Source organism: Pituophis catenifer, unplaced genomic scaffold (genome assembly GCF_029215685.1).
Source record: "Pituophis catenifer annectens isolate HBS135680 unplaced genomic scaffold, rPitCat1.0.hap2 SCAF_6, whole genome shotgun sequence".
In the NCBI taxonomy this organism is placed as follows: Eukaryota; Metazoa; Chordata; class Lepidosauria; order Squamata; family Colubridae; genus Pituophis; species Pituophis catenifer.
Window position 1 is genome coordinate 55,559,302 of NW_027256886.1, and position 23,652 is coordinate 55,582,953.

Consider the following 23,652-nt stretch of genomic DNA (forward strand, 5'->3'; position numbering starts at 1 on the left):
AACTGAGCGCAGAATGTTGAATTTCATAGCCTTCTATTTTACATCTTAAAATACAGAATGGATAACATCAAAAGTTCTGAATACTTAGTTAAAACATTGCTCAGTGTGAAATGAAGGATTTTTAATGGTGTATTGCAAACTTATTCTCTGAGTACTACAATCGATATAAACATTAAAAATATAAAACAAAACAAAAAATGGGATGTACTTCAATGGAGTTTTAATCTACATTTTTAAATTAATTTCTTTGGTAATTTGATAAACATTTCAATTTCAACCTTTCCCAAAGCATCAATTACAAAAAAGAACCCTAAATCATCAAACTTCCTGGTTATTTCAATACAATTATATGTTATTTAAAGCAAACATTTAAAAGATTGCAGTGAATAATTTGAAAGATGCAGTGCATAGATACACATTAGATGGCTTTATATTATATGATATAATAGCAATCCTAGGCACCAACTCTACTAGACAGAGGTTGGGTTTTCCCACTGAAGCATAGTGCAAAACATTTGCTTACTTACAAGTATCTGGTTAACTGAATTCTGAAATAATACTAGAACAAAATATTTAATTATCTGACAGTAGTCAAAGAAAATATAAAATTTCTGAAATATTTATACATTTCACAGCAACTTATATTTCATCACCCAGTTGATTTTAAATATTATCTTTACCAAATACCTACAAAATGCTACTCCCCCCACCCTTCAAAAGTTCCACTCAATTTTATACTCATCCCATTCACTTATTTGAAAATGTAAGGACTTTAATCTCATGAACTCAGTCATTGTAATATTCTAACAAACCCTTAATATAAAGACTCAAAATCAATGTTTTATGCTAAAGTTTGTCAATATGTTCATTCCCAGGCAGAAAAAGGTACACAGTGCGTATTCAATAGGCATAACAACAGAAAACAGCAGAGATATGTAATCTTGCATTAGTGTGATAAAAAGTCATTCTGGAACATCTACAGAATGATATTCAGCTCCGAAAAAGCAACATCCTGTCTGAACATGCCTGTCCCACAAGACCTGCATATTGCTGTACAGTTTCTTCATCGCTTGGTCCTTTTCGATTTCTCTTATACATCCTGTAAGGCATAACTGATCTCTTATGGAGAACCTTAACTTGATCAAGTTCCTTTATCATCCCTTCATCAGCTGAAAAAGAAAACAGAAATATTAACAAACTGCAATGGCTAAATGAAAATGAACATGTTAGATTTTTTTTTTTTTTTTGAGATGACATCAAACTGTGCAGGGCAGCAATTTTATGTTTAGAAAGTGCATCATATGGAAGAAACTTAAAATACCGGACCTGTGAATTAATCTTGGTTTTCAGCTTCAAGCCTGATTTTCGTAAGCAGTGTGATCACAGCCTTATGGACTTCTCAAAATTAGTTCTATTCAGTATAAGTATAGGAAACCACACACATTACAAAATATAGTAATGTATACTTAAACTCTACTTTATATAGTTACAAAGTATAGTTTAAATATAGGAAGCCATATAACATCCTGAAAATAGCCTGAAAATGGCCTCCCAAAAAGCTTGAAATTGGCCCAAAAAATGGCCCCAAAAAGCTGGCTGCGAGAGGAAGGGAAGCTGGGTGAGCCGGACCCAGATGGGAAGCGTCTGGGTCCAGCTTACCCAGCTTCTATTCCTCTCACAGCCAGCTTTCCCAGTCTAGTTTGATGCAGTTTCTCTCTCTCACACACACACATTCACACATATGCACACACACAAGAAGGTTGGTTTTTTCTTTCCTCACCCCCCACCGGAGACTCCTGGATTCCCTCCCCAATCCTGCCTGTCCCATACAGGTATCACCCACACAAGTGCCGTAGAGGTGGCCATGCCCACTCAGTCACATGACCCCACCCCGCCCAGCCACACCCAGTCAGTCATTAGGGCAGAGAACTGGTTGTTAAAAAATTTGGAGCCCACTACTGGTGATATCCCATTACCCTGTGACATAAAACCTTCCCATTTGGAGTTAGTCTTATTTTACCTTTACTATAAAACCATAGTAGGCTTGCACTTTTTATGTCAAAACATTATTTATTATTACTGAATAAAGTAATTATAGTATCAGTGCCATTTTACAATTGTTTATAAAATGGATTATAATGCAGAACAAAATTTAAATAGTTGTATAAGAGATTTAAAGAAACAAGCAATAACCGAAAACATGATGTTTTCCATTGTTAAATTTAACACTAAACATCTGTTACTAAGATATATTTATATATTTGATTAAGAAAAAAATAGATTTTTAAACAAATTATAACTAGGATTTTAAGACCTTTGAAACTCATTGCACAATTTATCTGGAGACATTTTTATAAAATAGGCTGAATTGATGCAATAATATAAAGCATGAATGGAAAGGCCTCCTACTTTTAAGCCATGTTTTTATAAAACCACACAAATCAACAGAAAGTGGACTGAATCCAAACACTTGATAATCTCAAGTTATTGTACAAGTTTGTTATGGGAAACTGGCAGCCTATATCAGTAGGAAAAGTTTTGTCTCAAAACAATGCCAACTTTCTCTAGCCTCTTCATTATAGCACTAGAATTGAGACTCCTTTCTCCTTGAGAATGCTTCAGGATATGGATATATATGTGCAAAGCACAGCATCCTTTAATCACTACTTATTCATTTTGTTTCAAACATAACAAAACATAAAGGAACATAAGGCTCCATGTTGTGTGTTGTTCAACAAGTCCAAATTTACTTTTTCTTTAATATTGACCAATGCAATCAAATCCTCAACAGTGACTCTACTTGTTAGTGGCTTTTTGAACCATTAGCCATTTGTGAAGACAATATTTTTCTAATGTTCTATCAGGTTTATGTATTTCTACTCCTTTGGTTAAAAATTTTGGGGGACATTCTGCAAAGAATTTCAGTTTCAAGTTCAATTCTGGAATATAGGTTCATCATAGAATGAGTTTAAGTTCTTAGAAAGAATCAGAAGAGTTATTTAACCTTAGGTAAAATATGAGCTGCAACCTGAATACTTCTGGTACACCCACAAAGTCCCACCCTAATTCAAGACTCATATTTTCCAATCCTACTACTTTTACCAAACATTGAAATTGGAGATTGGAGAAGCATTTCTTTCTTATTTTAACTGCTCCTTGATCCAGATTTTGTTGACTTTATTAGATTCTGCCATATAACTATTTTTTAGAATTTGCCCGTGTTCTTCAAACTTGCATGTCTGCCTTTCATCAGAAGCAAGAGAAATTATGTCTACTACAATAAAATCTGATTTAACTATGGTCTGTATGTCATACAATTTTCATAGTTGTCTTTAATTGAATTCTGGATACCTCTCTGAATAATAAGTAGAAATCTTTTAAATAAGTATTATCAAATAAATTAAGAAAACAAACAAAAACCATTGAAATGAACAAAGATAAAATGAAAATGAGATTGCTAAATCTGCAATCCACATCTATCCAGTTGCAAAAACTCTAATCCCAATTCCACCTGCCTATTTTTTTTTAGTTTCCACTATTTTCTGGTGTAAATGTTATTTTTATTTATTTATTAATTAAATTTATGTTATACTCAGTTAATATCAGTATAAATTGGCTTATACGCTCCAAATCCTTAAGAAATTGTTTTTGATGCAGGTAGTGTTCTCTCTCTCTTTCTCCCTCTTCCCCCCCCTCTCTCGTGTGTTACAACCTCTAAAGAACAGACTGTGTCAAATTAAAATTGCACAAATTATAATTTCAATTCAGGTTCAGGTGTCTTAATTATTTATGGATCATGTACAAGGTAATTACAAATATACATTAACCGCATGAAGGAAGTATTACTTATTTAAATTTGTCCATGCAAGACTTTGCCAGAAAATGCTTTTCTGAAAGTAATTAATTATCGCCTTAATACTTCATCACCAGGATTTATATGGCAAACAAAGACAGAAAGAAGTATAAATATGAGCTAGTAGCTTATATCAAGTAAGCAAGATACTGTAAAGAACAGCAAGCATCTCGTTTGAGTTGGTTGATGGATTAATAGTAGATCCCCCCACTGCTTCCTTCAATCTTTTAATCATAATTTTGTATTCTTATTGTTAAGATAGATATTTAGTCACAACTGTGTAACTAGACCAGAGCCTTGACCATATGGCTCCTCATTAGCCATACTTAAGCAACTAACTAATCATCAGGCTTGCTACCTCATAAGAAACTATCTGAGAAGGGAGTCAGAACACTACCCCGGAGGGTTGCACGAGATTGCATACTATGTCAAGAGCCACACTTTAAAATATTACTCATTTTTGTGTGTTTTTCAAGAATAAAATACACTTGACGTCCAATCCAAATATATACAGTAGGAAAACTCAACATTATATGGGAGCTCCGATAATCACACAATAGCCACTGGCAGGCTATATATGCCCACAGGATACACTTTTTAAATTCTAGAACTGAAATGCAAAGTCCATTCAAGTTGAGACTGGCTGACTACACAAAGAGTCAGTATTATAACACAACCCATTTCTATATTATGTAATTTATTTGGGTTTAGTTAAAATAATGGATTAACTCCCCATTGTGGCTTTGCATTATGTTTGCACTATTAGCATAAACGATTTGTTCCAGCAACCATAATTTAAAGGATTATGTCAGCATTATGGGTAAATGCAGCCACTCTGAGTATAATACCATCACTTAATAAAGATCATACAGATAGTAGCTAAGACCACAAATAGTTCACACTAGAAGGTCCTCAGTGATAGCCTCTGGCTTCATTTTTTCAAAAAATGTTTTATGCTGCTCTCACAAAATTATCCTTTGTTAAAGCCGCAATTGTAATAGGTGAATAATAGTTGAAATAAACATTAAAAATAGAGATGTATAAAACATTTTGTGCTTTAACTATTTAGTGCCAGTTCATTCTTTAAAAAAATGTTTTATGCTGTTCTCACAAAGATATCCTTTGTTAAAGCCGCAATTGTAATAGGTGAATAGTTAAAATACTAAAATAAACATTAAAAATAGAGATGTACAAAACATTTTGTGCTTTAACTATTTAGTGCCAGATCATTCTGCTCTCCTTGAATTGTTCCAGGAGTCATATGTGCATTTCAAGAAGTAATTTGTGTTCTCCATTCAACATACCCAGTGCAACATTTATTTGTTTGTTTATGTATGTATATCACTTACAGGTAGTTCTAGTTTAACAACCAGTCACTTAGCGATTGTATAAAGTATACAACCCCACTCCCCGGGTTACTTAAAACCCAATTTTGAAGTTTCAATGGCTGCATACTTCCTATGGTCATGTGATCACATATTGTCCATGTGATAATTTGCTCTCATTTATGGCCTTTTGCAGCATCCTGCAGTTACATGATTGTGATTTATACATTTTTTACAGGTTTTTGACATTTACTTTTGTTTTCTGGCAAAAAAAAAAAAACTCTTTGGATACAATTGATTCATTTAATGACTGCCTATTTCATTTAACCATTACTGGAAAAAAAAAAAAGAGTGGTAAAATCAGGCACAGTCATGTGGTGTTACATTTGGAATTTAATTATTGGATCTTGAAATTCCAGGAAAAGAACCAAGTAGATCCATAATAATAAAAAACAGACTAATAGAAATCATGTCGAAGGTTTTGGAACATCTGCAATTAGTAGATAACATATATACATATATACAAAAGTAATAATTTTAATCCAGAATTTTAACAGATTATTCCCTTTTTAAAAGACTGCTATCTAGCTCGTCTTTAAAAAACTATACATTTCAGAATAAAAAGCAATCAAAAAGTACTAAACCACCCCCCTCAAGTTAAATAATGCTACCACACTCTTTTAATATAGATTTATGTATAAACTAATCTCAAAAAACCAAATAAGAGTTCCTGTCACAGCAACAGTACTAGTTATTTAGTCAGTTTGAATTCAGTTATTGTTTTAATGCCAAGAACCAGTCGAAAGAAAAAAAATCACTTTATTGTAACCCTTAAACAGAATGGCTTTAACTGAATATAACGGAATCTAAAAACCCTTTACAGCTGTTAAAGAATGACACATCAAAATGATATAATTCTTGATTACTGTATAAATGGTTCTGGCATTTCCAGGCAATAATACTGATCTGTCAGGATCAATTTTACAAGTACATACCATGAAGTATATATACAGCATACTATACTACTTTTTAAATTCAGATTAATCATTTTTCATAATAGATGTTTTGTACAATATATATATTTTAATAATATGAAAGTTAACATTGTCTGGATAAATCTCTGTCCAGGGAAAAAGAGTTAGAACAGGGAAAGAGTAAGGAATGTTAAGATCTGGTGGCACCAAAGCCTAACCTTGAGACATCAGTAATTTATCTTCCACTGTCCTCATCTGTCCAATCCCGGAGAAGTTCAAGGTTAACAAGCTGGGACAGTAAAAGATGGTTTCTTAAATTTGGGGGAACTTTGACACTACGGCATATAGAGCAAAGGATAGAAACAAAGAAATACTTAACTGCTTGGAAGAACCCCTTTGGATGAAGGTACTATAGAATATAACTAATGAAGAGTCCAATATTTGAACTTGCAACAATTAGGCCTCTGTCTGGAAGCAGTCAAATCCTGAAACAATTTTGTTATTTTATTCCAAACCTTACTTAAAATTGTTGCAAACTCTTGACTCTTCTCTGAGCCTGACTAGTTTGTATATTGCACTTTGTTGACTGAACTCTAAGCTATGCTGTTGTCTGCTTTTAAGCATTATTGGCTGATTTTTTAATCTGAGTTGTTGGTTCATTCCTTTTGCCTTACTATGTGGACTCAGGATAGGATAATATGCTTTAGACCAGGGGTGTAAAACTCGATTTCATTGAGGGCCACATCAGGGTTGTGTTTGACCTTGGGGGGTCAGGGTAGGCATGGCCAGAGTGGGTGTGGCCAGCTCGACATAACTTGTGTCAGGGGCACCTTTGGTGGCCCGAGCGCTCTGCCAGAAAACGAGCTCCCAAGCTCCATTTTTGAATGGCCTTCTGCAACCTTCTGCCAGCAAAAACGGAGCTTGCAAGGGCCACACATGGCCCTTCAAAGCTCCGTTTTCACTGGCAGAGGCACCACGGGCCAGTCCTTTGCTGTGTCCAGGGTGTCCCTGCAGGCCAGATCTAAGCGCCCCGTGGGCTGGATATGGATATGTAATAAGTACTGTTTTTCTTCAAAAATACAACTGGGTATTATTTTCTTTTGACCCCCGAAAAAATGGCTAGACCTTCTTTCAAGGGATGTCTTACATTTTTTCCCATGCGCTCGTCTGGCCACTTCTTTCGCGGCCGAAAAGAGCAAACAACGCGACACACGCCTCACACACCCTTGCCTACCTGTAACGGTCACTCTAGCTACCGTCTACACGAAAACCCCTGCCGTCATCCACTCCGGCAAGCCTGACCACGCATGCACTTAATTAGGGCCAAATTTTGGGGGTAGGGCTTAATTTTAATGCATGGGCACAAAACAGTGCTGGCCCTTCTTTTTGGGGTGGGTTATGTTTAAAGAGAAACATGGTACTACATTATTGAATATAGCTTCTGGATAGCAGATTATGAGGCTCATGACAAGTCAGCAAGGAGCAAAATATAGAGCACTGTTGAGAAACCCATCCTGCACGATCAGTACTGTATATGCAAAACACAATATAGGTAGTTCCAGCACCACTTTTGTGTAATACGTCTTTAAAGAATGCCTTTTCAAGAATATACATTAGGAGCATTAGGCTAAAGTCAGTCATCTATCATCCCGTGGAATATATAGCATTGTAATGTTGAAGTGGCATTTAGACTTTCGATATAGTTTTGTTTCCTAAGAAATGGTTTTAGACTTCATCCTATGAACACAATAAATGTTACTCTAAAACTAATTCCATTCCCCCCCCCACCCTTCTAGTTGATGGGAAACTGAAATCTTACAAAATTATAATCATCATAAACATGCTTCCATTTATTTGGAGAAGAATTATCTATTAGCAAAGATTAACATGTTTCTGCTTACATAACAAACATTCTTTGTTCAGATAAAAATGTTTTCTTTTTTTAATATCACAGCATAGCTAGAATTATTGAACATCAGTGATTCATCTACTTATTAGGGTTTCCTTGCATATACTAAAATTCAGTTGACAAATTTGGATACAGCTCATTAGCACTATCTGTACTGTTTAAACATATTTTATGATCAAGAATCATGTTGGACTGTGAACTTCAAATGCCTTCAAGTGTTTATAAAGTTAATTAAGAACAGATGCAAGATCCAAAATGTAAGAAGCTAAAGCAATTCTGGGAATAAATCAACACATTTTCTGTCTTCTGTAACTCATGGAACAATAACCTTCTACGTTTTGTTAACAACTATGAGAAAATAAGTCTGCTTCATAACTTTCAAAGCGTTGCTTCAAACCTATCCATTACAAATACAGTATCAATATATTGTTTATTAAAATTTGTTTATTAAAAATAAAATTTATTTACAATAAATTCTTAAGTACTTTGGGATATACCTTGGCTTATTAAAGGGCGTGTAAAATCTTGCTGGTTACATCAATATATATGAACATATATGTTTTATTATTATATTATAACTATAGTAACAATCATGCAGCCTATATTATCTTTTCAATGGACAACTGTAATTTGCTTCTTTATAAAAGAGAAGCAAATAAAACAATGCTAGAAAATCATAACCAATCTTTTACAAGCATATAGAACTATTTGTTCTGTAGATCTTATTCCTGCATTATGCTCATGTCTGCTTCACAATCACATAAGCTTTAAAAGGTTAAGTACCACTATATGATAATTATTTTCATCTTAAAAGTCTGAGAAACATTGCACAGTCTGTTCAGTACTAGCTGGGACTACAAAATTATTTTATTTATTTGGCTTCTATGCATATATGTCTTGCAATTTGCAAAGTAAAAAGCAAAATACAATTAGTACCAATTGGCTACATTTATGTTAAAATAACTGGTGTTTAAATCCAAACTAGTGAGGATGATGTTTGCTTTGTGTTATAGAGAGAATCCTTTCATTTTTTCCCAGCACGTAGCTGTTTAAAAGGTATTTTAATACTAGAACAAGGAAGTGTATGTGAACTGCTTAAACAAGAAGTCTACTATCTCTAGTTGCATGATACCTCTGAAAATTATAAGGCAGTAGAACTCTCTAAAATGTATTTCGAGATGGTTGGTTTTAGGTTGATAGAAGGAGCCAATTATTCAACATGAACTTAAGCGAGTTATCATATTAATTATCTTTAATTTTTAAAAAGTTTAATTAAAGAGAGAGAGAAAGAAAGAGAGACAGTCAGTCAGCCAGCCAGCCAGCCAGTCCTTGGCTTCACTCACTAGCTCTTATGTCCCACTAAAAAGCCAAATCAATTTCCAATCTGAAAAAAGTGAGAAGATCCGTGCTAGCCATTACAGCAATAGATTTTCATCACTATCTGCTCTACTGATACACATTCATAAAATCAAGTTTTTGCATGATAGATTATGGTGTGATAGGTCTGAAGAAATGATCACCAATAAATGAATATTGCTAAAGAATTCTTCCAAAGGTAGCTAACAAGTATCACTATTAGAATAAATAATATTTTTATCTCACCAGATTCAGTAAAAGATGTCAGCGTTCCAAATTAGGCTCTCTTCCAGTGCTGACAGATACATTATTTTTGAAACAAAGTAAGCTGGTGGTCATTTACATTTACAGCTATTGATAATAGGAACATATGAACTCTGTCCTCTTACATTGTTCAATTCTGGCAACTATTTTATGAATTGGGTGGTCTAGCGAACTCTGTTATGCAAACTCAATTGCATAACACAAATTGTTATAGCAAACTATAGCATGTGAAACAGAGCATATCACTGTCTGTCTAAGCCAATATTCATTAAATTGTAATTAAAGGCCTTTTTTAAAAACTGATGTCTGTAAAGAAGGTATTCTGCAGGAAACAAGCTCTGGAATGGTGAACTGCTTCCTTCATGCTAGTAGCTGCACAAACCTTGATGACTCTCATTCACAGCAGGCATTATATTTTAATTTCCTTAAGCCACAGGACCCAAGCTTGAATTCATATTGTATCTGGATTTATGTATTCACTATGGATAAAGAGGCAGACTTTTATATTTATTATATTGAAGTGGAATTGGTACAAACATTCAAATTCTTTAAACTAAGGTCACTATTGTTATTTGGGTATTAGTTCCTTCATTTTAGCAATCTTTTCTAGAGCACCTATTCAAAGCAGCATTTTGTCTGTCTCATAGTCAGATGGTTTTGTTTGAATTCAATTTATAAAGCAGTGTAATCTTCTTCTTACATGCAAGGCGTATTTTGGCATTGTTTTAATCTCAGACTCAATTCAGGCTTTACAGATCAGCCAAAGTCAGAAAGCTCCTCATAACATGCTGTACTGTTCAAGGAAAACAGCATGAAAAACAACTCTGACCAATTATAAATTGATTTACTTTGTTCTGGATAAAGTATTCGGACACAAATAAGCACTTTTATATTTATAAAAAGAACCATTTACTTCTATAACAAAATAATCTAGAAAGCAATAGGTTTTTGCCTAAAGATCAATGCCAGGAAAAGCCTCACATTTTAAAGAAGCATAAAACTATTGTGTAGGACACAAACAGGGCCTTTCAAAGAGAAGCCTATTTTTCTTTAGATCTATAATACCATATAATGTGAGACTGTACCCTAATTCATATATTCCTCAGGAACAGATAATGAAATAGTGCAATAGTGGAAAGCATAAATTCTTCCCACTTCCTCACACTACCTCTTACAAATATTTTATCTTTACACAAAATGTCACATTGCATAGGATACAAATATTTCACAGGGCATTCCTATGGAAGGGTTTGCTCGCCGAGACTATATGTATATGTTTCCATTACTTCATTACCATCATGTTATTTGAGCACTTGACACCGGTGAATACATGAAATGGACCACAGGATTTTTTCTTAAGTAACATAAAAGCTTGTGAAAAATTCTAAAGGAATTTTAAACATTATAGACTGATAATAGACACTCTGAAGGTGTCTGCAAAAGTTCCAATGAACTTAAGTTAAGTACCTACCTATTTTTAAGTCTTGATTGAGGCGAGAATATTTTGAACGCTCAAGAGAAGGTAGACACTGCTCAAGGGGTATCCAAGTATATGTCTCTGGACATAGTAAATCAGAAGGTCTATACTGTCCCTGCAAAGTAAAGAAAATAACAGCATGCCATTTATCAAATTCAAATATCTCTTTGTCCAAAATGCCTCCTGCCTAATATAGATATGAAATAAAACAATCCTGCTACAGTATGTATAGACCAATGTAAATTTCTCTAAGTATGTAGATTTTCTGTGGGATGTCCAGCTTTGGCCAATCTAAAAAAACCCAAAACCAATATTTGGTTTATTCTTGGATATGAAAGTGCCAAGAATCACCCAGGAAGTTTGAAGACATTTACGAAGAATGGCATGTGCATTTGAAAGAAGACAAAATGAAAATATCTATATGAACACTGGATGATCTCTTTATCTTTTACTGCATCTCCTTTTTAAAAACAATTAGTATTACAACGGTAACATTAATTACAATTATCTTAATTTGACTGGCAACTGCTGTAAGCAAAGAGATATTGCACATTAAGAACAATTTGTCTGACAGTTTATTGTTTTGAGAAGATAAAACGGAATTAAACCCAATACTAAATAAAATACACATTGAGCCCTCACCTACAAGTCACAGAATGTCTGCCAGCTTCACCATGCTGGCTGGGAATTTTAGCATCTGCAACTCCAACCCAACTGGTGGGTACCAAGTTGGGGAAAGAAAATCTGGAGAATGAATGAACAATCAAGTCTGCTCCTTTACATCACCTGTCTTAACCAAATGGAAACTAATTCTAGCTGAAGGTCTTAAAACAAACAAAAAATCAGGGTATGTATATAAAATAAAAATAGCAATCACCTATATCAACAACATATACTTCAACCACATAGTCATCTGCAAGATGAGTAAAGGTAATGAAATTAATAGGACTGGGCACAGGTTTGGATTCAAAGACAAAAGGGTGTTTTGGAGTGCCGAGGGTGCAGGCTTAGCACCTATAGACAAGTTCTTAAACCAAATGAGTCTTTTCTGAGGATGGTGCTGCAACAGTGCGATCTTAGGAAAAGATGCAGCTTCTTTAAAAGGAGAGATGCTACATCTGGACTACTACTTGCTCCAAACCCACTGTGTCCCTTCAAAACTAAAGCTCCAAACTTCTCTAGAAACCAACATCTTCAGTGATACATAATCTGTTAATGAAAGTAAATCTTAAAGCAGTTCTGTAAAATTAAGTCTTTTCTGACAGATCACAGACATTGCCACTTTAATGGAAATGAGGTTGGTAGCAGCTTTTCTGACTTTAACACATTATATTGTATAAAAGCTGTATTAGCCATTCCATGTAGTAGATGAAGCAAGGTGAAGCTCATGAAAGCTTATGCCTTTTAATAAAATTTGTTATCTGGAAAAGAAGCTTCTGCTCTTGATTTTTTTTTCCTACCAGGATTAGGATGGCTCTCTTTCTACAATGCCACCTCAACGTTAAACATTTGGAACATTTTTCTTTGTATAAAATAAAATCTGAAATAGCCCATATTTTACCAATCAAGTTAGTCATTAAATCTGGAGGAGAAAATCTCTGAGCCAAATAAATATCTTCAGGATAATCATTTATACAGAATCTATGAAAAAAATATTTTGAAGAAAATCAAACTACAATGCCAAATTTTAGGTGATATATATATCCTTTCAGCACAGAAGATTTCAACTTTAGGCACAGACAAATCTAACAGATGCTGAGGCTAGGCAAATCAAGCAAACAAACTTAAGTGCAGCAAGAACTAAATATGGAATAAATATTAACTTCATTATTGTATAGTGAATCAAAGACAACTTCTATTGACAGGTAATCCTTTATTTATGAGTAGTCACTTTATGAGTGTTTGGAATTACAATGGACTCTTTAAAAAGATTTGTCTGCCACCTCAACGCTCTCACACAATTGCATTTCAGGCATTTGGCAACCAACTTGCATTTATGATCAGTTGCAGAGTTCTGCAGTTATGTAACCATGATTTGCAACTGTTTTGTCATTTTCTGGCAAGAAATGCCCATTGGATATATTCATTTAATGATTACAATTCACTTTACGAAAGCAACCATTGTAAAAAGTGTTGCAGAATTGAATCTGGCCACGTGATGACCCAACTACTGATTACAATGACTTGTGACCAAAATTCCAGGCTCCATTATAATGATAAGTCAAGTACTGTCTGTATTTTATAATAGTTTTAATTTAAGTTTGGCCCTGGAGAGCTGGCTATTTTTACAGCAGATGCAAACAAATACTAAGCAATGACCTTACATATGGTTTGAATTCCATATCCACATATCTAGTGGGGAAGGAAAGAAACAAGAAAAAGAATTGAAGGAAACTATCACCTGCCAATCATCATATTTTAATATTAAGATTTTCATATTAAGAACATGTGGACTTAACACATGAGATACTTTAAGTCCCATTAAACTGTTAAATTATTTTTTCAAAGAAAAATATCAGTAACATATTTATTACATTTTTATCTGATCAATGAAAATTTTGCTTTCTACATTTTAGGAATTTTTTTCAGGTGGTTTCACATGAAGACTAACATTTAAACAATGTTTATACTATTAAAAAAACAAGCTATTTTCATTAGCCCCACAAAATCATAATGGGTATGAAAATTTTCATTCATACTTTTAACCACAGCTCCTTATTACATCTAGCTATGATGTAACAATGTAGCTTATGCAGCTGGCTTATTTCAACAAACCACAGTTAGTAAAAATTAGTTTGCCTTACATTCAGCAATAATGAACTGTAATTTTTATAGGTATTAAACCCCTTCTCTGAACCAAGTTGGAGGAAGAGGCTGGGGTAGAAGCCTTGCTAACCACAGTTCAGCTGTTCTTTTCTCTCATGATAGAAAATAAAGTCATGTTACATTGAAGGCCCATTGCCACGGTTTCAATTTATGATGACAATCATAAAACTCCTCTTTATGTGCCACTCGGTCCATATGTGTTCACTTAGAGAAAATCATAGTGGTGCACCAAATCACAATTCTGCTTTTGGCAGACGGAACAGCTTATCATGTGGCCAAGCAGCAGAATGGAAACAGAACACCATGTCTCCACAATTATCTGGCATAATGTGTGCATCTTACTGTTTATGAGATATCCTCTGACTATAAAATTGTCTCTTTCTAAATGGCTTTTTTGAAGTATGCAAAACATTTGCATTAGTTTTTGTTTCATCCCACACATTCCACTATGAGGAGACAAAGACGACAAAATATTCCCGATGAAGAGGAAGAATATCTCACACAGATTTATTCTAGAGGCAAATTTTAGCTGTATTAATTATTTTGTCTCTTCTTTATTTCTCTTTTTTAGTCTTCAGCCAAAAAGACATTCAACCAACCTCTCGTCACTAGTTTCCTCTTGTAAAAGATACACTGAAAGAAAACCTTACATATGACATTCATTCAGGCATGGCTGGATATTTAATTGGAAACTTCTGGAAGCAAACTTGGCAGTTCTGCCTTAAGGTGTCTTTAATTGAAGTATTCTCACTTTGCCAGCCTTTGTATTCTAGTTCCTGCGCTAAAAGCATCTCTGGACTTCTGTTCCAATACAAGGCCAAAGATTTTAATGAAACTTAAGTCTGAAGATTTACTTTTAAAATATTTTGGAAAATCTAAAGGATTTGGTGAGTATTTGAGATGAGGGTATGTTAGTGGGGTTTGTTTTTACAGACTAAGCCAAATATGAAAAGTAAAAGCTCCAGAGAAAGATAATAGTTCCAAAAAAACAAAGGAGGTCAAGTACCAGTAGCACAAAACAAACAGAGAAGGTTAAACACACATTTAATTCTTTTATCAGGTACAGTGTACATCTGTGTTCTATTTTTCCACAATAAACCCATTGATCTTTTATTAAAAGTGAATTAAAGCGTTCATCTCAGTTTCCAGACAGCTGCTTTATAAAGGAATTTTAACATTACATAAACAAAATACCCTAAAATTATCAACAGCAATGTATTAAGGCAAAGGCATGAGAAAATGTGAGCCAATCCAAAGGTTTATTAAATTCAGTCTTTTCCTTGAAAGAGGACACCAGCAGAATCCCATCAGCCCAATACAACAGCAGACCCTTGCTCCCTGATTTAATTACATAAACAGAGATATGCATTATCCACTCCAAGAGAGGTCTTTGCAACTAAGTTCAGCTACTCTGTTTTCACAAACTCTGTTTAGATAGCATCACACAGGATAAAGCAATGCTGAAGTAGGAAGGGAAAAAACCCAACTATTTGGGGTGTATCTTGGCTGTTGCATGGTCAAAGTTCCAGAGTGCAGGGAGAGTTTCCATGCATTGGATCTTCTTTGTGGATGCCCATACCTTATACAGTGACGCTAGGAAATAGTGCTAGGCAGTCTTAAGGACAAGGCCTAGTATGATTCTGCAGCCTCTTTTTACATATAATTTATTCTCACATGTCAAGGGGCAAAAGAGCTACAGTATCTGGCTTCACATTCAACATTCCAGAACTTATATTTTTGGAAAGCCCGGCCACACTTAAACTTGGGCCTAGAACAACAAAAAAAAAAACCCTGTCTAATATTTCTATTTTGATGACTTAGGATGTTTTTATTGTTTCAAAATATCAGGAATGAGAACAGATCCTTTTGCTGATCATTTTTTATTTGGAAAGCTAGCACTACATTCATTCTAGTGAAATATTTCAGACTAGACTTCTATACAAATGTATATGCACAGATACATACTTGTGATTAAGACAGAGGCCAACAGCTACTTCAAAGAGGGAGCTTGGCAACAAGTCACTAAAAACCAACTTCTATACTGACAGTGGTATTGGTTTGCTTACCAAAGATTTCTCTGAGCCCCATGTAGGTATCCTGAGATTATTGTGGCATTGCTACCATTTTGCCAATCTCTGTTAAAAGCGTGTATAAACATTTTCTTTATTTTGATTATGTAGTGCTTATAGGACCAACTAATTCAATTCTTCAGAACAACTGGATATGATACAAACTTTCATGCCTCTTTATTGTAAAATCTTATTGATCAACATTTGTTAAAAATGATAGGTGAAATCTATCGGAAACCTTTTTTTTCTTCTCCCCCAGGTATTTGTGTTCCTTTTCAGGCCCATCTTTAATGATTAAACCATCTTTAATCTTTGGTTAACATTAATGTCTGAATTCATATAATTGACTAAAGAAGAAAAGGAGAAATTTGCAGGGGAAGAGAAGAAAGTCCTTTGTATAGTTCCAAATAGCCAACTTGGATTATATTCCTACTTCATCAACATACAAATCAGGTTTCTGGTACATTCTGGTATTTTCCAAGCTCCTGTTTCAAAAACCTCAAATATTTTAAGTGGTAAGTTCTTTTTAAAGCATGAATAATTCAAGTTGTCAGATGGCTCCTAGTCTACACAAGTGAATGGAAGCCTGAAAGTGGCAGACAAAAATATTCAGCCTATTCTCTTCCAGGCTATTTCTAGTCTCTAACAGTTATAACAGATATAACAGAATAACAGAGGTCTTCTAGTCCAACCCCCTGCTCTCCTTGATTAAGTTTTCTTTCATACTTCATGCAATGAGTACAAAGGCTCAGAATGTGGTTCTGGCAAATTATCAAATCTGATCTGCTGGAAATGGAAATCTATGCAGTTGTACAATAAACTATTGTTAAAAATAATTCCACACATAAAGTATAGTTTAATGTGAAATAAACTTATCACAATTAATATTACATTTGTTCAATATTACATTACAATCTTGCCTTACTCAGATAATTTACTTTTAAAAATCCACTCTAACCCATATATCCACTTAATAACCCAGAAATCAGTCAAACGTATTTTAAAAATTTTGTTATAGCAGCAGTGAGTTGATAAAGGATTATATTTACAGATGCTGAAAGGGGTAGATTGAAAATATATAATTCCAGATTTTTTTTAAAAAAAAGAAAAACGAAAATAGTATACTAAATATAATATTGTAAATGGGTTATGTTAGTGGAGATGCTACCAATTGGGAACCAGAGAAATTATTGTACATCCTTCAATTCCTTTAATCTGCTTAAGGATGTAAATATTTAAAGGTACACTCTGCTCCCAGCACTGATTAACTATTATTCTGACGAAGATGCTATTAATTTTGATTCGGTCAAACTGAACTCTTATTGACAGAAATGTGATAATGAAATTCTCATTTTCTCTTTTCAATAGCTCAGTAGATTCTCTCTCTGTGTGTGTTTTGTTTTCATCCATTCATTTGTGTCTGATTCTCAGAGACTGCTTATGCAATTCCCTGCAATTTTTTTGGCAAGCTTTCAAAAGTGGTTTTGCCATTGCCTGCTTCCTAGGGCTGAGATCCAAGATCACCCAGCTGGTTTTGTGCCCAAGGCAGGGGTAAAACTCACACCCTTAACCACTACATTAAACTGGTTTTTTAGAGACCCTAACAAACTTGTGCCCTCCCCCAAAAAGAAATAGGGCAGATTAAAACATAGGGGTTCTTTTATTGTCAATCAAATGGCACTGCAAGATGTGCAGACCATTTGTTTAGCAATCTGTAAAAATCCCTATTTTTAACTGAACAGTACAAGAACTACCATTCTTATAATGGTGATTGTATTTTTCCAAATATCCTCTAATTGTATGCAACTTAAAGCATCTTTTAATATATTTTACGTTATCTGACACTGATTTTCTAGTGACAGAAACATATTTTCTACATTAGAAAATCAGCACAGAACAAAGGAGAGCCAAAAATTGGTTGCCGATTATTATTCTCTGTATAAAAAATAAATAATTCATTCATTATAGATGCATATTTAACTGCAGGAGTGAATTCTCAGGCGTATATGCATGAACTCAATACAATTCCCATAGAAGAGAATATATGTAGCTTAGGGTTGAACTGTGAAATCCTTGATGTTCTGTGAGCTTATTTGTTTGGTTGTAGACATTTCATTACCCAAGTAGGTAACATTATCCATTTAGGTAATAGGTAAGAAGAACAACTTATCTTAGGTAACAGGTAAGAACAGGTAACGAGCTAAGAACAAGTCCCATAAATTCTTGATTTAGAACAAAATCCAAAAAGAACAAAATTCATAGCCAGGCAATGCAATTATTACAACTATAATTTACCGTATAGGAACATTTTAGTTCTTTAATATAAATTCTGAAAATTAACCTAGACAGACTGGTTGGAAATAATTAACTACAGTTACTTATGGTTTTCATTTCTGATTGGCCGCAAAACCTGAATGAAAAAGATTAGGAGTTTTAGGTTCATTCAATTCAGAACACACCTTCCAACTACAAGTTTGATCTGGTATGAAGAAAGCAATCTTAAATTTACATTTTTGACTATCAAGAAAATTCTCACTTTTTTAGATAAAAGTATTCATTAATATTCCAAAATTTTCTAAGGCGAGAATTTATCAACATTGTTCAGCAACTTCACTGTGCAAGAGTAATAAACACAACATATGATAATAAAACATTACTGAATGAATTACAAGGCCCTGAAAAGGGTCACAGTTCTCAGAAGACTCTTTAGTATTTCATCCTATGCTAAAACCGTGTAATAAAAAGATTATGTAATTAGCCTTTCAAGACCAATAAATACTATTTAGTCTACAGCAGTTTTTGTACTTTGGCTCCAGACTGCTGATGACAGAAATACGTTTTATGGTTTCTCTACTGAGGTACGATCTCTGAATGTTTATTTATAACTAAAATAATAATATCCCAGTGATTTCATGTATAGACACAATTCTAAACAGCCGAACAGTAAAAGCATGGATAATAAAAATAAAGAAAAATAATCAGTATTATTCTAAACATTTTGTATGTTTATTATCTTTAACTGCTTTTTTTTACCATTGCAAAATTGATCTAATGACTCTGAAAATGGAGCTTTTAAAAACATTGGAGTACAAATTTTTAGCACAAAAAATAAGACACACTTCCAAAGAAGTATATGTGTCCTTTTCAGTACTTCTCCTTACATTTATAGATTCTATATGTTGCACCATTTTCATATTATCTAAGGTAATTAAATTAAATTGTATTATATAAAAACTATTTTTTATATGAGAGATGAGAATCAAATTGTTGATGTGAAAAAGGAAATATTTAGTTGAATAGGTTCATAAGGAAGTGCATTACAGCTTTAATAAAAGCATACTGTATACTAACTACAAGATCATAGGTTAGTTAAAAAAACATCTATTGAGATGTGAAAGCATGAAGAATTAGTTCAGTTCACAGTAAATAACAGAATTGCATCTTCTTTGCATTTTCTTACAAAATAGATTCTAAGATATAATGGAAAATGGATTCATACAGAATACTTTGGGTGTTCCCAAAGCTAAATCGTAATTATACAGTGTATATGACAAGTTTCCAGGAATCATCTCTCTTCGTGTTTTAGTAATGTAAATCATACCAATCACAAGCATTATAGCAGGTCTTCACTGTTTTGATATAATTCACAACTAACTTCTTTGCATTTTGCCTTGATTAGCTTAGTTTAGTAGGGCATGAATTAGTCATGATAAATGTCTCCCTAGTGTATCATTCTAGAATAGTTCATTTCTAGCATGTTATGTGAATCTGGAATTAATCTTTCTGGCAGCTCTCTTTTTGACAGCAGCAGTCAAATTTCCCATAACAAGTCAGGGACTGTTAACTTCCTTTGCTTTTCTCTCAATTGCCCTGGAATTCAAACTTTGAAATAAATAATATTTAAGTGGTCAAAATAAAAGGCCAATTTATTATTTCTATGTTTTATGTTATCTTAGTAAGAAAATATCACACATTTGAAATGAAAGATGTTTGCTAAATTGTATAACCTTTTATAAGGATGTGTCCAAACTGACCTAAACAGGAATTGTCTGCCGAAAAAAATAGAAACAGCATTTACATTCCGAAGCTAATCAGAAGTACATGTTGACATATTTTTACGGAAGACAAATACTTCTGTCTTCTTTACAGCTATCTTAAGATAGTGCAGATTCTACTCATAAATGTCAGAAAACTGAAGTTTTCATCCTATAATTCCAGGTCAACCAAACAAGCCATCTTAAGCAATCTTGACCTAATACTTGGTATTATATTACACAAAGCTGCCAAGAATTTGGTTCAGGCATTCACAGACCAGAAATATTCATCATACAAACACTCTCAATTAACTTTATTTTTTATCTTAAGTGATATTACCCTCAGGACATTCACATATAAAACATGAATAATAGCATGGCTACATATTTTTCATGTAAGCAAGAATCAGATTTCAAGATCTTTGCTCCTATAGATATACATACTGCATAGATATTTCCCAGGGGCATTAAGATGCGTTATGTATATTTCCACAATTAAACCAAAAGTAACTGCATAGATAAGTTGGACTAAAAGATAATGAATGATCCAGAATGACCCACTAGGCTTCCATGCCTGAAATTGACCATAAATCTAGATCTCTATAGTCCTAGTCCAAAACACTATATATTACATTCTCCCCCCCCCACCCCAGAAGTGATGCAAGCACAATTCATGTGACCATACTGCTTAGCAACAGCAATCCTGGCAGTCCCAGTTGCCATTGTTAGCCGAATCACCATCAGTTGGCTAGGTAGGGACCCAGCCCAATCCAAATCAATTCTGACCTAGTCCTCCCAGATCCAAGCTTTAGTAAAGTACGGGACTGACTCCTCTTGAACTCCACCCATCCACAGCAGTCTCAACCGGCTGCTTCTACCCCAACCTCTACTTCAATCCAAGCGGCACTGGCGCTGCCACTCTCTAGTGCTGCGTCAAGGTTTGCATCATGGCCAGCCACCCCAGCACAGTCCTTTGGGAAGAGAGTTTGGCATGGCAGTTTCTGTTTAGTTTTATAGTTTTAATATGGTTTTGTATGTTGTTTTAACTTTGATTGGGAGCCACCCAATGTTGATTAGAAGATGGGAGTCTACATCAATGTTTTAAACAAACAAACAAACAAATAAATTTGAGGAAAAAATATGCAATAGTCTGGCTTTGGCAAGAAATGTTATCATTATAGGGTTTTTATAGATATATGGTGTTATTTGCATGGAATTAAACCTGGCACCACTATTAACTGTTAGACTGCAACACTCAAAATAAAAATAAGCTGTGATCAGTAGCACAAGAGGAAATTTTGCTGCCACGTGGCAACACTATATCTCACATGTATTCTAACAGACAACTACAGTCATTCCATGCAATTTACATTCTACTACGTGCAACTTCCCATCTTTTCTCAAAAGAAAAGGAATACTTTGGAGAGGGCATATGTTTATCTCAAATAAGCAAAAAGGACTTTCAGGATCTGATTGAAGAGACAAAGTTTTCTCATCCAGGCTTTAGAAGCTTATCTGTGATTCACAGAAGTGTATAATTAATGGTAAAAATTATGATAAGTAAATACAGGTAACAAAAAGGGATACCTTCAGGATTATTTTCCTGGTTCATGTATTAAAATATGCCAATTGTATCTAAAGTTATGTGGTGGAAGCATCACTTTTCATTTACTCTTCATATGTAAAAGAATTCAAGCCATGTCAGTTTAAGGGTCAGGCAAAATTTCTACTGCACTTACCCTGCAGTTTGTTTGTCTATGGAGATTCTCAGTCATCCAGTTCATGGTTGTCTCGAGGTGCCATTGAAAAGGCAACAGGACTTTCTTGGTGTTTTTCCTTGAAAGCATTTCACTTCCAATCCAAGAAGCTTTTTGGATGAGAAGCTTAACGTTTTTAAGGGAAAAAAACAAGAGAGTGCGGTTGCCTTTCAAACAGCACCTTTGGGATTACAATTTGCTTACCTATTTATTCAATTTATATGACACACTTCTCTCTATGATCGGTTGGACAGATCATAGCCATTTTAACTAAAAATGCATGCGAGAAATATTACAAAACACGGACTTGATTGCATTGCCAAAATAATTTCCTGTTCAAAACAATGACTTCTAGCAGACCACAGGGCCACACTCACTTTCTCCACACCCAGATTATCAATTAGTTGGACACTGGGATATTGTTCCTTTGCTGTAATTTAAGACTTTATTTTTTATAATTGTAATTTTTAAGTCTGTAAGGTTTGGGTTGTACAACAGAATAGTTGTATATTTGAGTCTTCTCACCCACCCGATTGTGTGATTCAAGAACAATTTCAAAACAATTATTGTAGTTTTTCATTTAAAAAATGTTTGTGCAGTCCAATAATAGGTCATTGCTGCCACAGGACTCTGGCACTGCTAGTACGTATCAGTGTATCAGCCAAGCAGTTGATTTTCATCTTAAATCAGCTAAAATATAAAATGCAATTATGCTGACCAAATAATCCTTCAGGAAGATACAAAGTGAAAGCTGTATTGTGTTAGGGCTTGCAAAAGATTTGCAATCTTTTCAGTGTTACAATGGCAAGCTCACAATTGTAGGTTTGAGCAGAAGATCGTAGGTAAACAACATCCTGTATGGATTCTGTTCTGCTGTGGTTTTCCATTTCTGCTTAGGCAGCAAAGCTAATTTACTGAAAAAGGTTAACTAAATTCCACACTCATGGAACTATGAAGGAGCCAGGGCTCAAGAGATTAAAACTGCTAAAATTCCTTTGTACAACCTTTCAAGCTGCTGAATCTCCCAAAGCTCTAATCACCAAAATTGATTCTCAAGCACTATCAAAAAGTACATTCTGCTTATGACAACAGCCTATCCAAAGTAATATAATAATTAATCACAGATGAATTGGCCTTTTATTTCTTCGTTAATCTTTTGGAATCCATTCTCTCCATCTGATATCAAGCTATCTCATGACAATAACCTGGGTTTATCTGTTAAACTAATTACATTTTCTATTGTCTTTCTACAACTCTAAATTAAGCTCATTTAAATCGTTCTGTTGAAGAGATATCATTTTTTAAGAATGCTGAAATATATTTTCAAAAATTTTAATTCTACTATATTCATGTAAGCTATAATTTGTTCTAAAAATACAAAACTAATGTAAAAATTTTTTAAAAGATAAACAGTTGGTTAAACGAAAGCAACACTGGGAATGAAACTGAAATGTATTTGCATGAAAATGTACAAAATGCTAATAAATCTTGGAAAATTCCTTGACCATAAAAATCTAGTCTGGTCGGTGTTATGCTGTGCTGTCATTGTCCAGAGATCCAATTTAAAGACCTCAAAATTGCTTTTAATTTTCAAAAGATGCTTTATAACTATTCTAAGTAAATAAACAAAAGTGTAAGTTACTTGGTGCTGTTATCTGCCTACTTCTCTATTACAGAGCTATGGATTATTTCTATTAATACAAGATATTTATATTCCCAAAATTTGTTTTTCGAAAGGACAAGAAAGTAATTTATGTTTTATAAAATACTTTGAATCTATTGAATTGTATTAACAAAGTAAAACTTAG

General features: G+C 34.0%; 1 protein-coding gene across 5 annotated transcripts in view; it reads right to left on the bottom strand.

Moving 5' to 3' along the window:
- Positions 1 to 203: 203 nt before the first annotated feature.
- ATE1 (arginyltransferase 1) overlaps positions 204 to 23,652 on the bottom strand; it is a 63,577-nt gene continuing 40,128 nt past the window's right edge. For 4 of the 5 annotated variants that reach the window (XM_070946547.1, XM_070946545.1, XM_070946544.1 and 1 more), the window contains 2 exons: positions 11,153 to 11,273; positions 204 to 1,169 (listed from right to left, as the gene is read on the bottom strand). In XM_070946547.1, coding sequence (XP_070802648.1) covers positions 991 to 1,169; positions 11,153 to 11,273 — 300 coding nt within the window. In that variant the 3' untranslated portion in view covers positions 204 to 990. The remainder of the gene's footprint in view (positions 1,170 to 11,152; positions 11,274 to 23,652) is intronic. The other variant, XM_070946548.1, reaches the window with a different exon arrangement.